Source organism: Chenopodium album, chromosome 18 (assembly GCF_948465745.1).
Source record: "Chenopodium album chromosome 18, dcCheAlbu1.1, whole genome shotgun sequence".
In the NCBI taxonomy this organism is placed as follows: Eukaryota; Viridiplantae; Streptophyta; class Magnoliopsida; order Caryophyllales; family Amaranthaceae; genus Chenopodium; species Chenopodium album.
In genome coordinates this window covers 31,390,357-31,406,192 of record NC_137851.1, presented here as the reverse complement: position 1 = coordinate 31,406,192, position 15,836 = coordinate 31,390,357, and the positions used below count along the sequence as shown (strand labels likewise).

The following is a 15,836-nucleotide window of genomic DNA, read 5'->3' as shown; positions in this document are numbered from 1 at the left end:
TTTTTAAATAAAAAAAAATTATTTAACACGTGTCACATGTTAATTTCTGCAAAATATTAAAATAAATAAATTAAAACAAAAAAAATTAGAGAAAGAAAAAAGAAAAATCTAAACCCCAAGCCAACAGCCGCCACCACAGCGGCCACCCCTCCCCATCCCTAGATCGAACCAACCCCCCTTCCTCCAGCCTCCACCACCGATTTGCGACCACCTCTCCCTTCCCCCAATCTCGAAATACCTTCCGCCACCACTGATTTTCCACCACCCTTCCACACACTTACGTTTCTATTAGCGAAATCGCTGATGCAGTGCATGGAAGGGAGGGAAGACTAATTGAGGGGAGCCGATTTTTAGGGTAGGGTAAGGAGGGACGATCTGTTTGGGGAGTGTGGGAGGGAAGGGGTTCGATTAGGGGATTGGTATGCGAAGGGGAATGGTTGCGATGGTGCTGTTGTGAAGGTTGGTGGCGGTTTCTGGGTTCGGGGGCCGAATTTCGGCTTGGGAGTAAGGGAAGGGGGTCGAAATTAGTGGAGGGCTGGGGAGGGGGTGGTTCGGTGTGGGCTGGGGAGGAGGGTGGCCACCGTCGGTGGTGGCTTGGTTTTGTTTTCTTTTTCAATTATTTCATTTTTCTTTTCTTTTTTTAATTTTGGACTAATCACAACCTAATACGTGTCAGGTAACTTGGAATATCAGGCCATTGATTTTTGTTGACTAGTTTGGAATTGAAGATAGAAAACGTTGGTGAAAGTTGGGATTATGTTGAGCCCATGAGAAAACCCACATGTGAGTGGTGTATCTTCCTACATTGAAGAGTGTGGAAAGTATTGGGAAGTGTATCCCACATTGAAGAAATAAGAAAGTTGCATCCACTTTATAAGGCTAGTGGCTACTCCCCTTATTGCCATATGGTTTTGAGGTGAAACCTCCTTGGTCGTATAAAGTGGACAGTTGTGACGGGTGTGGCCCAAGCCCGTTTATCAGATTATTACAGAATAATCAAAAGTTAGGATTATTTATAGTAAATTGAGCAAAGTTGGAATAATTAAAGTGTATTTTTCCAAGATACGCGAGATTTTGGCAGCAAATACTTGTATTTCGTACTAGAAGATGGCAAGTAGCCAAATAGATAGGTCTATACCGAGTATGTAAATTCTATTCTCTTCACCTTAAACCTTTAATGAACTGAAAATATTTTCTTCACATTATTTTTACTTTTATTAAATTGATATTAATTTTACAGATTAAAACTTATATTTGTTAATTATGTATTATATTTGTTTATTTACAGTTGCTGATTTTTACTCCCTCTACTTTTTATTTGCATCAGTTTGAATGGCACATTTGTCGAGACGCAACTATGATCATTAATATATTTAAATGTTAATTAGTAAAAATTATAACAAAATTATATTATGAAACTAGACATTATGACGAATCTAATGATATATTATATAATAACAATTATTTATTTTATAAAGGTGAAAAAAATTAAGTCAACCATGGTATGTGAATAGTGCAAAAATCAAAGTGATGCATTGAAAAAAAAAACGGAGGGAGTACTTGATTAATTTGTTTATTTATTTATTTTTTTAATAATTGTCAAATACTGTTACTTTAAGGTGAAGCAAAATGGGTCTTACAATTGAATTTATACATTGACAAGATTGATAAAAAGGGGTGTCAACTAATTCAAAATGAAGGAAGCAGTTTTGAAACTCGTGTGACACACAAATTTAACTTTTTAAATATTTATTAAATACTTATTAAATAGCCTAAGAGCATCTACAGTGGTTGCATAAAAGGACCTGCTTGCAATTTCTAAATAATGTAAAGTTACCTGCTAGTCATTGTGGAACTACATAGGTTGTAGCTAAGTCAAATTACATAGCTCTATAGAGCTATGTAGTTTTACTCCTCCCAATACACATATATTGATTTATTTAATATTTTTTATGCATTTGTTTGTTTATTATGTTATTTTTTATGGTTTATTTATTATAAAAGGATGCAGCTATCCATTGTAATGATTGTAGCTTAAATCATGTAGTTTGGGGATTAATGATGTGACAATCCAAAACTACATGTATATGTAGCTAGCCATTGTGGATGCTTTAATACAACTTGAAAATATGATGTCTATCTTTTACTAGTGGTATAACGAATGAAGTAGAGACAAGGGAGAGAAACCCAAGCCACTAACAATAAAACTCAAAGAGAGACTCCATTGTATTACAAATTTGCAGGAGTAAGGAGACACTCACAGATGGGCCTTATCGATGTAAGCTCTAACACATAAGACATCTATAATCTATTAGATGGTGCAAACCACCCAACCAAATCTACCTTTGATACCAATTTGTTAGAACGGTTGAAAGAGAGATAAGGGAGTTAACACTACTAATCTATCTCAAAATGAGGTCACTTTGATTATAAAGTGAAAGCTCTTTACTTTATGTATATATTTTCGTCTTGAATTTTAAGTTAGTTGCATACGATGTGCTAGTTGCTTTACCCTTTTATTTTACCACTACCAAGAAAAGAAAAGAAAAGAATTATTCACCATTGTAATATGCTGGAATCATTCCAATGTCCATATATTCCTGTATCTATGCATATGACTTTGTTTATGATGCATGATAAAAGTCGTTTCATTTCTCATCACAGGATAAGCTGCTTTTGACTTCCTAAACTATGTGACAAGAAAATGTTGTTGGATAAAATGGGGGTGTTCATCAATAGTGGGTATAATCATCTTATAATTTGAAGTTAGTGGCAAGAAAATATTGCTTTTTTATATTTTTGAAAAAAGTTTGGATCAAGTTACGTATCTGGATTAGATTGGTCTTGAACTCATAAAATCGAATAACAATTTTGCAACCATCCAAAATTTTTGGTTAAAATACTACTTTTGTGCCCGGCGATGTTCAGATTATTTATTGATAAAGATATATAGACATATGATATCACATCATTTGTATTTGTATAGTTTGTTGTTTTGTTTAAAATAGATTTATGTTGAACTTAAATTATTATATTAAATTGATTTTTTTTTTGAATAAATAAAATATACTTTATTTTAAATGGGTCTTATTCTAGGAAAAAATTTTAAAATAAATTTTATGATGGAATTAGAATTGAGTTGTAGGATATATTTATTAAAAATTATGATTAATTCTATATATCTGAAATATTAGAAGTATATTGATAATAAAACTCTATATACCATTTTTATTTTATGAAATCTATCTAAAATTCTCCTACTTAGGATCATATGTATCATAATAATACTTATTTGCTGTCGTAGCGCAAATTTGACAAAAAAACTGAATATTAAGTGTCGTTGTATCATGGTCTGAGTGCGAAATATGGCTTTACTAGATGAAGCCTGTGCGATGCACGATTTCTTTTTATTTGTTTAAAACAAGTTTTATTCGTTGTACGTAATATGTCAATTGATATTTTTATTTTAAAATGAATTGTAAATTTTCTTTCGTTCGTTATATATTTAGAGAAAAATCCTAATCTCAAATGATAATAATTTATATTTTATTAATTTAAACTTTAAAATCTCATTCGCCAAATTTACGTAGGTTGCATTTGAATTATTTAATTATAAAAGAATTTACAAATCTCTTATTTAATTAGCTACAACAAACATTTATAATCCTACATGGCGTGTTAAGAAAATTTAATCCTACGTGACTCTCTCAAACTTGGAAAAAAATTCCCCTTAAATATATAATATATTAGATTTAGTGATATGATATAAAGACCTAGGTTTCACAAGCACGAGTTTGATGATTGTACGGACACAACATAAATGTGTAATACAAGTATGTTTAAAATAATAATAATATAGAGGATATGATGTCATATATATATATATATATATATATATATATATAGAGAGAGAGAGAGAGAGAGAGAGAGAGAGAGAGAGAGAGAGAGAGAGAGAGAGAGAGAGTATGACTCATATGAGTACAAAAAATTATGTAACCACTATCAGGTATGGGCTCATTAGGCCCATATCGGGGGCAAAAATATAATTTTGCGTATTACTTACCATGTTGTAAAAAAGTAGTCTCTCTCTTGTTAATAACAATATTCAACACTATAAAAACAATATACAAATCAAGAATAACAGTATACGAACTAATAATAACAATATACAAATTAATAATAACTGAGCACCGACAAACAATTAATGTCGTTAACTTCGACCGAACTCAGACAATTTCCAGTGTAAAACTCACCGTTTTTAATGTCTAGAGCTATAAGTCGACAAGGAACTTGTCTATGTTTGAAGACCATGTAAGTCAGCGGAAGTACTCCATAACATTGCTCAGTCTTCTGTTTTTGGGTTATGCTTTTTGGGTGGTTTCCGGTGATTTCTAATGGAGGTGGTTATGTGTTTTTGGGTTTCGACCAAGGTGGTGGCTGGTGGGGTGGGTTCCTTGGTGTCGGAGGTGGAGGTGTGGTGGGCGGAGGCTTGGCCGGCAATGGAGCTATCCATGGAGGTGGAAAAAGGGTTTAAGGGAGGAAGAAGATGAAGAGGAAAGGAAAAAGGGGGGGGGGGGAAATTAAGGGCTTTTTGTCAAAAACTACCTCATAAAACCCATATTTTTCGAGAATCTACCTAATAAAAAAAATGTTATAATAAACTACGTAATAAAGATAAAATGTTATAAAAAACTACCTAAGAAAAGGTAAAATGTTGTAAAATACTACCTATACTAGATTTCCACCGTTGATTGACCTCAAGACACTCCCAAAACCACCGCTTTCATTCCCAAAATTAACACAACTTGCTTGAAATCGTCTCCACCACATCTAAACTATCTTTCAACCCCAAAACCACCACCTCTAACCCCAAAACCACCATCCCGAAGCACTAATCTACCCTCACCAACTCGAAATATCCTCTAACCACCCTGAAAATAACCTTACCACCTTGAAAACTAACCCTCACGTTGGTTTCGGGTGTGTTTTAAGGTGGATCAATGTCTTAAAATTAAGTCAACGGTGGAATTTTGATAAAAGATTGTATCTTACAACATTTTATCTTTTATTAGGTACTTTCTTACAACATTTTTTTATTAGGTAGTTTCTCACAAAATTTAGGCTTTATTTGGTAGTTTCTCACAAAATTTAGGCTTTATTTGGTAGTTTCTCACAAAAAGTCTAAAAATTAATTTTAAATTGTGGCCTGGTATGGAAAACTATGAGCCCATACCTAGTAGTGGGCTATAGTTACTCATGTAGTGTATGCTTTCTTCCTTTCTATTAATATAAGTGACATACTTATTTAATAAGGAGTAAGCTAGAGTGACCATTTTTAAATTTTGGATTTATTTTTTACTATTTTAATTATATCTAGATCTTTTGTCCAATGGTTCCCAACTTAGAAATTAGGTGCATTGGTGAGTTGCCAATCTTGAATGATCAAGATAGAGTTGGCAATCATGTCGTGTCTGTGTTTGTATTCGAAATTAAAAGGTTAGAAAATCTCAACACTAATCCGACCCATTTAATAAACGTGTCATGTTGTGTTGACCAGTTTAATAAAATGTGTTGGAGACCCTTGATACTAATCCGCTTTTTTCGCGTCCAGTTCGTGTTGTGTTAAATAAATTATTATCATCATTCAAATTTATCAAAATTTCTATAATTCATTTAAGTTTTTTTTCGTTCTTAGGCGGATTTGAGTAAGTTTAGTTCATTTCATATATGTTGGGAATCTTAACACTACCCCAACCTGTTTAAGTAAACGTGGGTTGTCGTGTTTACCACTTTAATTATACAATATAAAAATAACCTCCTTTTTTTAAGCCAAAGACCCCTCCCCCTTCCAATAAAGATGAGCAAAAAAAAAAAAAAAAAAAAAAAAAAAAAACATCAAAGCGAAAAAATTTATATCGTATTTTATGTAGTTCATGCAATATAATGAAAATAATAACTCCATTCAATATGCGTCTTCTAGCCGTTGACAAGTTTTAAAGTATAGCATAAGAACATTCGCACCTCATATAATAATATATACACTCATGTTCATACACTACCTATAGTACCAAGGATAGTACCAAATTAAATCCTTTGTTTTCTCACCCAAATGCAGCATATGTGTTTTATATGCCTTAATTATTCCATCATACTTACTAAATTAATACATTTCACACTCTCACATCAACCCACTTTATTAACTTCTTGCTAACTATGACCAATCAAGAGATCTCTTACATGTTAATGCACAATTACACATTCATTTCAACTTTAATATCTTGAAGCACTAATATAAAATAATATAATTCTTGACCTTAATCTTACACTATAAATACAAGGTGAAATCACCAAATCCTACAATGCACATTTCACTTACTTCTATAAAATTCAATTTCATTTAGTTCAACATATTGATAAACTTAACAGAGCATGGAAAAAATAGATCATTTTCCTATAGGAGCTAGTACACATAAGAAGCTTAGGTTATTTGGTTTCGATTTTGATTTCCATACAGAAGATGCCACTAATCCAACCGGTAATGATCGTAGCGACGAGCAAATGCAAGGGAAGCGTAAGTGTCCATTTTGTGACAAAGAGTTCACAAATTCTCAAGCATTAGGAGGTCACCAAAATGCTCACAAAAAAGAGAGGTTGATGAAGAGAAGATCACTATTTGAGGAGAAGAAAGCAAGCATTGAGTTCTATCTTCGGTCTCTAGATCATCCATTTACGAACTCTTTGGTGTATGATTCCATGAATGACCCCCAACTTTTGTTCAACTCTACTACACCTTACCATAAAAATGATTGTGATGGGCTTGGTTTAAGCCCCTTGCAAATCTATGTCCCATATTAATGCATACATTTTATAATTGTATAATAATTTGGTATGTAGTATATTTTTATAAATATATTTTTTTGAAGAGTAATATTAAGTATATGATCGACTATTGTTCTCTTCAGCTTATTTAAAAAGTAATATTTTATAAAATCAGTTATAATAAGCTGAAATCGGCTTTATTATTAAGTTTGATACGATCTTCGTCCTTCATTGTTTAGTCCCTTTTGGAGCAAAGGTTTACCAACTAACCATAAATTGCCATTGAAATACATGAAAAGACCATCATGTTAAACATTCAATATGTCAACTCTTATCATGTTTATTGACATACAATTATATATACTATGAAGATATATAATAATGGTAAAGTATGTATTTTGAAGACAACAAGACAAGTAAATGGAGAAAATGATTACATTTCGAAAAAGGAATGCAAGATGCATGTAAAGATTGTATTTTTTTAAAAAAACTTTTGCATGCCCCGGTTTACAATAAAACATTGTAAATCGGCGGCACGGCAGTGTGCGAGCATTTTTTTTTTAAACGTGTGCGAGCATTTATTATTATTATTATTATTATTATTTCCGAAAACAAAACATGCAAAAACAACCTCAAAGCTTGAAATTGCAAAACAACATTCCCGAGGTGGGGAAAAATCATCATCTAACAGCATTTCCGAGGCTTTGAAAAATCATCATCTAACCAAATTCCCGAGGCGTGAAAAATTATCATCCGCTTGATTTCTCGAGGCGTAGGAATCTATCAAACGTGTTCGTTGCCATGTACTGGTGTCAGATACGTATTCTATCCTTTACTTTTTTATCTGTAGAACTAACGCTTTTCTGTAGGTATCGGCGTATACAGAGTGATTTAGGATCGCCGAATATCTTAAATCATTCTCCGTCCCAATCGACTACTTTGACTATCGTTTTTGAAACTTAGGTTTCTACAAACTCAGTCAAAGTGGGGGCTTCTGTAGACACCTAAAAATTTCTCCCCAAAATCAAACCCGATGATGAACAACCTTTCACCGCCATTATTGATGGGGTTGAGTATTTAATATCGGGAGTGCTTAAAATCCATGTTCAATCAAACACAACTTGCAAATCAGTCAACAAATCAGTCCTAATGTTTAGTCAAAGTATAGTCCAACTCACATTTAAGCCCAAACCTTTTTAATCCATTTTGTATTATTTATTAATTGATCCCGATTAATAAATATGCAAACCCTAAACCTAAAATAAACCCGGAGCACTGAAACGACGCCTAAATATCTCGTACTTAATGGTTAAGAATTAGGGTTAAAATGAATCTGGACCGAATTAAGGAAAACGCACGCACCGCGTCACGACAGACACCGCGTCACGGTATTAGGCACCATGTAGCGGTATTTCATACCGTGTCATGGTATCCTATGTCGTGTCGCAGCACACATGCCGTGACACGACATTTTCACGCATTTTCTCCGCGGCGCCTCTTCTCATTTCTAGGGTTCTGTGCTTCACCCTACGCATTTCCTCTATAAATACGAAGCTCATTTCTCCAGTTTCGGGGGTACCAAATCATTCTCTCTTCTCTCTTTTATGCTCTAGCCTTAACACTAGCCTACCCTATTCTTCCACAATACATCATTTAAGCACTCCCCGGAGTCTGTACTTTACTTGCAGTTCTACGCTTAAACCAAGGCGTGAAAGGTAGAACTGTTTGAGGGTTTGGCCCCAAATCAACTCTAGTTTAATTCAATTTATTTTTATTATTTTTTATTTATTTTCCTTTAAGTTACTAAAGCATTTATTTGTTTGTTAGTTGCAAGCAAATAAAATCAAAGTAAGGAATCATGTTCCTTTTGTTCCTATTATATTTCTAAAGATTTTTATTATGTTTGTCATATATTAATTGTTGGATTTATTGTTAAATTGCTTCCAATATTAATGTTTATTTTTTTTATATTTGTTGATCATTATATTGCATGTTAAAGGGAATATGTAATTGAAAATAACGCTTAATAAGATAATTTGGACGACCGGTTTAGGTTCCTTTTTAATCTTGTTGTTTAATCAAGTGATCACAATATTTTAGAATTATTAGTTTGGAGCAAATTGAATCTTTGTCTGCATGTCTTTGAGATCGCAGGAAATACTTTTCACTATAAGAATCGAGTTGAGGCCAATACGGGCGAATATGACTCCATGACTCACTTAGTACCATCATCCCCGATCCTCCTTTCGTGGTTTCAAACCATATGGAGTTAGTAATCTCATGGATTATGAATGGGGTATAACCTTCACGGGTCAATCGTTGTTGCCTATCGTTGTCCCTTTATCGTGGTTGCCTTAAATGATCCGTGAACGGTTTACAAGTTCTTTTAAAAGCTTGTTGGCGGCTCCCTACTTTATTTGTCCATAATCGTATATGTCAAATCCCGCTTCCTAAGAGTGCCCAACATATTCACCACATGCTCAATGTAGGCGCCCTTCGAAAGAAGCCTATAGTTGTACTTGTGGTTTATACAGTGAAACTCATCTTCGTCTTTTTAGAGATTGCTTTTCTTATTCTATCTTATGGATATTTATTTTACAAAGAATGACAATTCCTAAAGATTTTGATTATCATGCTTTCAAAACTTTGGATTGGGATCAATGGATTGTTTTTAATCTATTACGATATAATTAGGGAATATTTAGATTTGGAGAATATATTTGCTCTAGGTGATATTCTGCTAGGATATTATTTTACATAGTTATCATGTTTCAATTGCTAGTTTGATACGGCTAAGGAAACGTTTTGCCTTGTACTATATAATTGCTTTGCTTTGTGCCAATGAGAATCAAGTCAAGTTCTACCAATTTCACATGGTATCAGGCCAAAATTTTCCTTAAACACTAATTACCCATGGCTGGCGGTGACGAAACACCGCCACCACCACCACCAAATAAAATCGAGCCTAATTCACCATATTACCTAGGACCGCAGGATAGACCGGGGGATTTCATCACCCCTACTCGCTTAACGACAGACAATTATGATTCTTGGGCGGTCGATATTCAAACGGCGTTAGAATCTCGGAGAAAATTTGATTTCTTGGATGGCTCCATTAACGAACCATCACCCCCTTGCACAAAGTCTGATTGGACGGCAATCAACTCCATGCTTATTTCATGGATTACAAACACTATTGATCCCGATTTAAAGTCGTCTTTGTTTAAATTTAGGGAAGCAAAACCCTTTTGGGATCACCTCAAGCAACGGTTTACTCAAACTAATGGTCCACACATTCAACAATTGTGTTCTTCAATCGTAAAGTGTGAGCAGACCAAGACAATGTCGGTCTCTGTTTATTATGGCATGCTACACACTCTGTGGAAGGAATTAGATCGCCATGAGCCCTTGATTTCCTACAATTGCTGTACTTCGTGTAATGCTGGTCGATTGCATGAAGAACGTCAAGCCCAAGCTCGATTACACGATTTCCTCATGGGATTGTATTATGAATTTTATTCGTCTTTACGCACACATATTTTATCACAAGACCCCCTTCCCAGTCTTGATAGGGCGTATAAGTTGGTATCCCAAGAAGAGTGTGTTCACACTTCCAAACAGGAGGTTGAGTCCAAGCCGTCTAACACGGTTGGTTTCGCGGTTCGTGCAGGCTTTGACCGTACAGTTCATGATCGTGGTCGGGGTCTAGGTTCTAGCAAAGTCGTGTCCAATAAATGTCACAAAACAGGGCATGAAGCTTCAGAGTGCTAGGCAAATACGGTGTGCTGACATTGCCAAAAGAAATGTCATTCAGAGAGCCGGTGTTTCGAGCTCGTTGGCAGACCTAACAACAAGAAACCTCCTACACAAGGACAAGGCCGTGGTCAAGCTCGGGCGAACGCTGCTTCAGGCAATAGTTCATCTTCTTTGATGTCCGATTCCTCTATTTTGGCTTTGGGACATTTACTTACGCCTGAGTAGTGAAAAGCAGTCACTGGAGTTGTTGGTAATGCTAAAATTTGTGAAAATAGATTGATCGGTAAGTTCGATGCCTCTTCTTGGATAAATGATACATGGGATACTCACCATGTTACAGGAGATAACTCTTGGTTATTTGACACTCAAAAAATTGATTGCCCTGTCGGGTTGCCTAATGGAGCAAAAGTAATAGCTAATTTGGTGGGATCAGTTTATTTGACGGATAAAATTACTCTCATCGGAGTTCTTTATGTCCTTAACTTAAATTGCAACCTTCTTTCTGTTTCTTAACTTAATGATGATTTTCAAACTATTGTCCAATTTGATTCATATGTTTGTGCTATAGAAGACCGCGAAGGAGTTGATTGGAACGAGAATTAGGAGATACGGACTGTACTATTTTAGCAAACCAAAATTTGTGTCAACCGTTGAAGCTACATCAAAGTTGGAGTTGTGGCATCGTCGGCTCAGGCATCCTTCGAAAAAGGTAGTTAATTTGATTCCTCATGTTAGTGGTAGTAAAGATCAATTAAATGTCGGTTTTCAAGTGTGTATGCATGCTAAACATCCGAGAGACAAATTTCCTTTAAGTGATAACAAAGGATCTCGAATATTTGAGAAAATTCATTGTGATTTGTGGGGTCCATATCGACATGTTTCTTCGTGTGGAGATCGGTTTTTTTTTTTATAATTGTTGATGATTTTTCAAGAGCAGTTTGGGTTAATTTATTAGTTGATAAATTAGAAGTTTTTCAAATGTTTAGGGCTTTTGTTGCTATGGTTGATAAACAATTTTCCCAAACAATTAAAATAGTCCAAGTGATAATGGCACTAAGTTTAATTGCTTGCTTGATTATTTTAGAGCTACTGGAATTTGGTTCCAAACATCTTGTGTGGGAACCCCTAAAATGGGCATGTTGAGAGAAAACATAAACACATCTTGAATGTTAGTGGGGCATTGCGGTTTCAAGAAAAATTATCTATTTATTTTTGGGGGGAATGTGTTCCAACCGCTGCTCATTTGATCAATCGTACTCCAACTCCTCTTTTGGAAAATAAAACACCTTTTGAAATTCTCTTCGATAAACACCCCTCATTTGATGCTCTTCGAACTTTTAGATGTCTATGCTTTGCTCACAATCAGAAAACTAAAGGAGACAAGTTTGCTAGTCGCAATCGCAAATGTGTTTTTTTGGGATACTCGTTTGGTTAAAAGGGGTGGTGGTTGTATGACTTGGAAACAAAGGAATTTTTTGTCTCAAGGGACGTGAAATTCATTGAAGAGGTTTTCCCTTTTGCGTCACCAGAGGAGGTGAATATTTCTAATAATGAGTTTGATGATCAAACAATTCATGAGGACTTTGCTGAATTATTTTTTGAAGAAGAAAATGGATCAGGTAGTGTTGAGAGTGTGCAACAGGCCCAATCCGTTAGCCCAACGCCCTAATGACACATCAAACCCATCCAGCGTCCGTTGGGCCTTCACAGCAGTAGCCCACTAACGTATCTGCTGGAAATCCAGTGCCAAATGGGTCGTCAAATCAGCCCAACTTGCCAAATATTGAGCATCTTGATCAGCCTATTGGTGGGCCGACGCCAGATGGACCTAATGGGACATCTATGGGTCGTGGATTCTGTTTTGGGTAAAAATACCCTAGACATGTGGACCAATCAGAGAGGGCCACGTGTTAAGCCTAGACTGGTCCACTTGGGCCAATTATCAGCAGACACGTGTCCTTCAAGGTCCAATTTCCTATAACGCTGCAAAATGGCGCAACCCACCAAATCTAGGTCAGAATGACCTAAGAGAGGGTACCTTTCCCAATGACCCTATGAATAGGGAGATATCCCTCATTTTTGGGACACATTCACTCATTTTTTACACCTACCCTACATTCTCTTACATTAGAGAAAACACCTGATCTTGGAATGCGAGAGGATCCCACTTTACTTTCCGCATCTTTTTCATTCTCCTACGAGTTCTAACTTGATCGTCGGAGGCAGAGCTCCAACCAACCGGAGTCTCCGTTGTTTTGCAGGTACAGGCGTAGTCGGACCAGTTTTCGAGCCGTAACTCTCCGAGGGACAAAAACACCCAAAACATTTGGCGCCGTTTGTGGGGAGAGTACCTCAAAGATGGTTCAAGAGTCTGTACCACCTCCTGACCCCAAGGATCATCAGCCGGAGGTCTTTACAGACAATGAGGATGATGATCCTCAGGTCGAAACATATGTGGCCAAAGATGGGTCACTCATTTCTAGGCTCATCCGTCCTAGAGATAACCTGGAACGAGGTGACAGCCAGGCGGGTACAAGCAGGCCCCCTGGGCAGCCGAAAGGGGAAACCCAAACGACAAGTGGTCAGGCTCCAGTCACTAGAGACGAGCTCATGAAATTCATGACAAGTTTCAAGGGTGAGATCAAGGACCTGATCGAAAAGAAGACAGCTGGCTCTAGCAAGAGTCAGTCAGTCAAAAAATCTTCTCGAACTACAAGAAAGAAGTCAGTTAGGGACAGGCAGCCTACTCTCCATCCCAAGGAGAAGACTACGCCTGCCATTGACTGGACAAAGATCCTTTTGCCCCAGACGGGAACAAGGAAGGTCATTCATGTTGTTCAGTCGGATGGTAGCAAGAAGACTTTTACCGATGCTCGACCTGTCATTGAGCGAAATCGAAATCAGCAGCTGTTTGAGTCAGCCTCTACCTTGAGCTTTCCAGACAGTTTCAAGAATACATCTATGAGGAATATTTAATCCTTGCATGAGAGCCAGACAGACGACAAGTCCGTCCACTCTGGCCCTCAGATGATTGGGAAGGCCTCATACGTATGCCCTGTGGTATACGGCCCGTATTCTCTTTATTTCATCCAGCCAGCCATCTTTGGGGTGCAGGCGGCATACAATGTCCAACCTTTGGACCGGCAGCTCCGTCTGCTCAAACTTGGTGAACAAACTTCTGCGTTCACCAAGGAAATAACCGAGGCGGCACAACCGGCCAAGGTAAAAAATGTGTTGGTAGGTGCCTATGATGGTAACTCCAACCCAGAGGACCACCTCATGGCCTACTCCAACCTTATGCACATGAGGGGTTGGAGGATGCTATGTGGTGTCGTTGTTTCCCAGCTACCTTGAAGGGCATGGCCTAACAATGGTTCGACAACCTGCCAGCTGGGTGCATTGACAGCTTCAGAAAGCTTGCCTTCCTGTTTGCATCCAACTTCTCAATGAACATCCCTGCCAATAAAACAAGTCTTGACTTGAGCACCATACGGTAGGGAGAGAGAGAAGGTCTTCGCTCCTATGTCAGATGGTTCAATCTGGTATGAATCCAGATTCAGGGGTTGTTTGACGAGGTAGCTTATACAGACTTTTTCAAATGTCTGAAGGATGGGTCGACCTTTAAGTTCGACCTTGTCCGAAAGAGGGTTTTCACCCTTCAAGAGGCGTTGATAGAGGCGGAAAGCTTTATTCAAGCCACCGACCTCTGCTCGTCCAGCCATCAGTCGGACTCCAAGAAGTCTGACAAGCAAAAAGAGAGTCAGTCTGCTCAGCTGTCTTAGAAAGCTGAAGAGAGAAAAAGAGAAAAGAAGTTTGGGCAGTTGATGAGCCTGATCAGCCGTCCAAAAAGAAAAAGAAAGAATTCAAACCGTATGTCTCTCGGTACGAATTCAATAAAGACTGCCACTCCATCTTCATGGAGATAAAGGACCGGCTGACCATTGAGAAGCTGAATCTGACGAAGAGTTCCGTTCAGTCGTGAAACAAGAATAAATGCTGTCACTTCCATGAGGAAGTGGGCCATGACACTAACGACTGCTATAGCCTCAAGCGAACGTTGGACCGTTTAGGTGACAAATGCTTGCTAAATTCCTATGTCTGTTTGACAAGCGGCTTCCAAGACGAATCCGGGGCAGTCTTCTAAGACTGTCCAGCCTACTAGTAGCTTGGACACCGACAAGGATCCGGTCTACACAATAGCAGGTGGGTTCACAAGCGGTGGCCCGACCATTCGGGACACCAAGGATCCTATGAAGAAGATGATCCACTCGGTTGATGATGGACAGGCTTCCACCAATGGTACATTCCCAGAGGTCTTCATTACTGAGAACGACCGGGGCAAAGTCCGCCGGCCGCATGACGACCCAGTCGTCATTGAGTGTAAGGTTACCAACCAGCTGGTTGGTCGGATCCTTATAGACACGGGTAGGTCTTCTAATCTCATCATCTACAAGTGTCTTTCCAAGCTGAGCTATAAGCTGGAAAACCTGCGCGACGTCTCCCATCCACTAGTTGGCTTGGTGGAGGGGTCGTGCACCCAGTCGGACAAATTGATCTATCCATCCGACTGGGGCAGAAGGGAAAAGGGTGACATATGATCGTCCAGTTCTTGGTGGTTAAAGAGCTGACTGCATACAACATCATTCTTGGCCGACCCACTCTGAACGAGTGCAAGGCCGTCATCATCCCAGCTCTCATGCTGCTCAAGTATGAAAAGGATGATGGTTCTGTTAGCTCCCTCAACAGGGATAAGAAGATGGAAAGGGAGTGTTATCTCTTAGACGTCAAACCAACGGCTGCTGCAGCCGGTCAGCCGAAGGAGCCAATAGACCTTGACGATGTCAAGGACCCTGATTCACCCCCTCCAGCAGCCACAAAGAAAAGAAAAATTGATCAGCTGGTGGAGGTGAAGAAGGAGAAGAAATAACAATCACTGACCTGGGAACGGTCAAATGAGCTTCGTCCCCAGGCGGCTGGTGAGCACATTGATATTCCTCTGGACAACAGCCGTCTAGAGTGAACTATTAAGGTGGGGACGACTGCATTCGAAAGGTCGGGTGCAAACTTGCACCTCATGCTAAAAGAATTCAAAGACATCTTTGCCTTTGAAGTGGAAGAGATGCCAGGCATCAGCCTGGATCTTGCTGTCCACAAACTCGCTGTGGATCCAAAAAAGAAGCCCATCCGGCAAAAGAAAAGAAATCATGGCGAGGAAATAAGTCAGGCGGCAGCTGCCGAGGTCAAAAAACTGTTAGACGCCG

General features: G+C 37.9%; 1 protein-coding gene across 1 annotated transcript; it reads left to right on the top strand.

Moving 5' to 3' along the window:
* Positions 1-9,732: 9,732 nt before the first annotated feature.
* Positions 9,733-10,590, top strand: LOC145592066 (uncharacterized). The gene has a single exon (XM_081648529.1). It carries the CDS (start codon positions 9,733-9,735, stop codon positions 10,588-10,590), a length of 858 nt encoding a protein of 285 aa, XP_081504655.1.
* Positions 10,591-15,836: the final 5,246 nt, after the last annotated feature.

What these genes read in the sequence shown, in the direction of transcription:
- LOC145592066 (XM_081648529.1), top strand. Translation starts at nt 9,733, where the DNA reads ATGGCTGGCGGTGACGAAACACCGCCACCACCACCACCAAATAAAATC.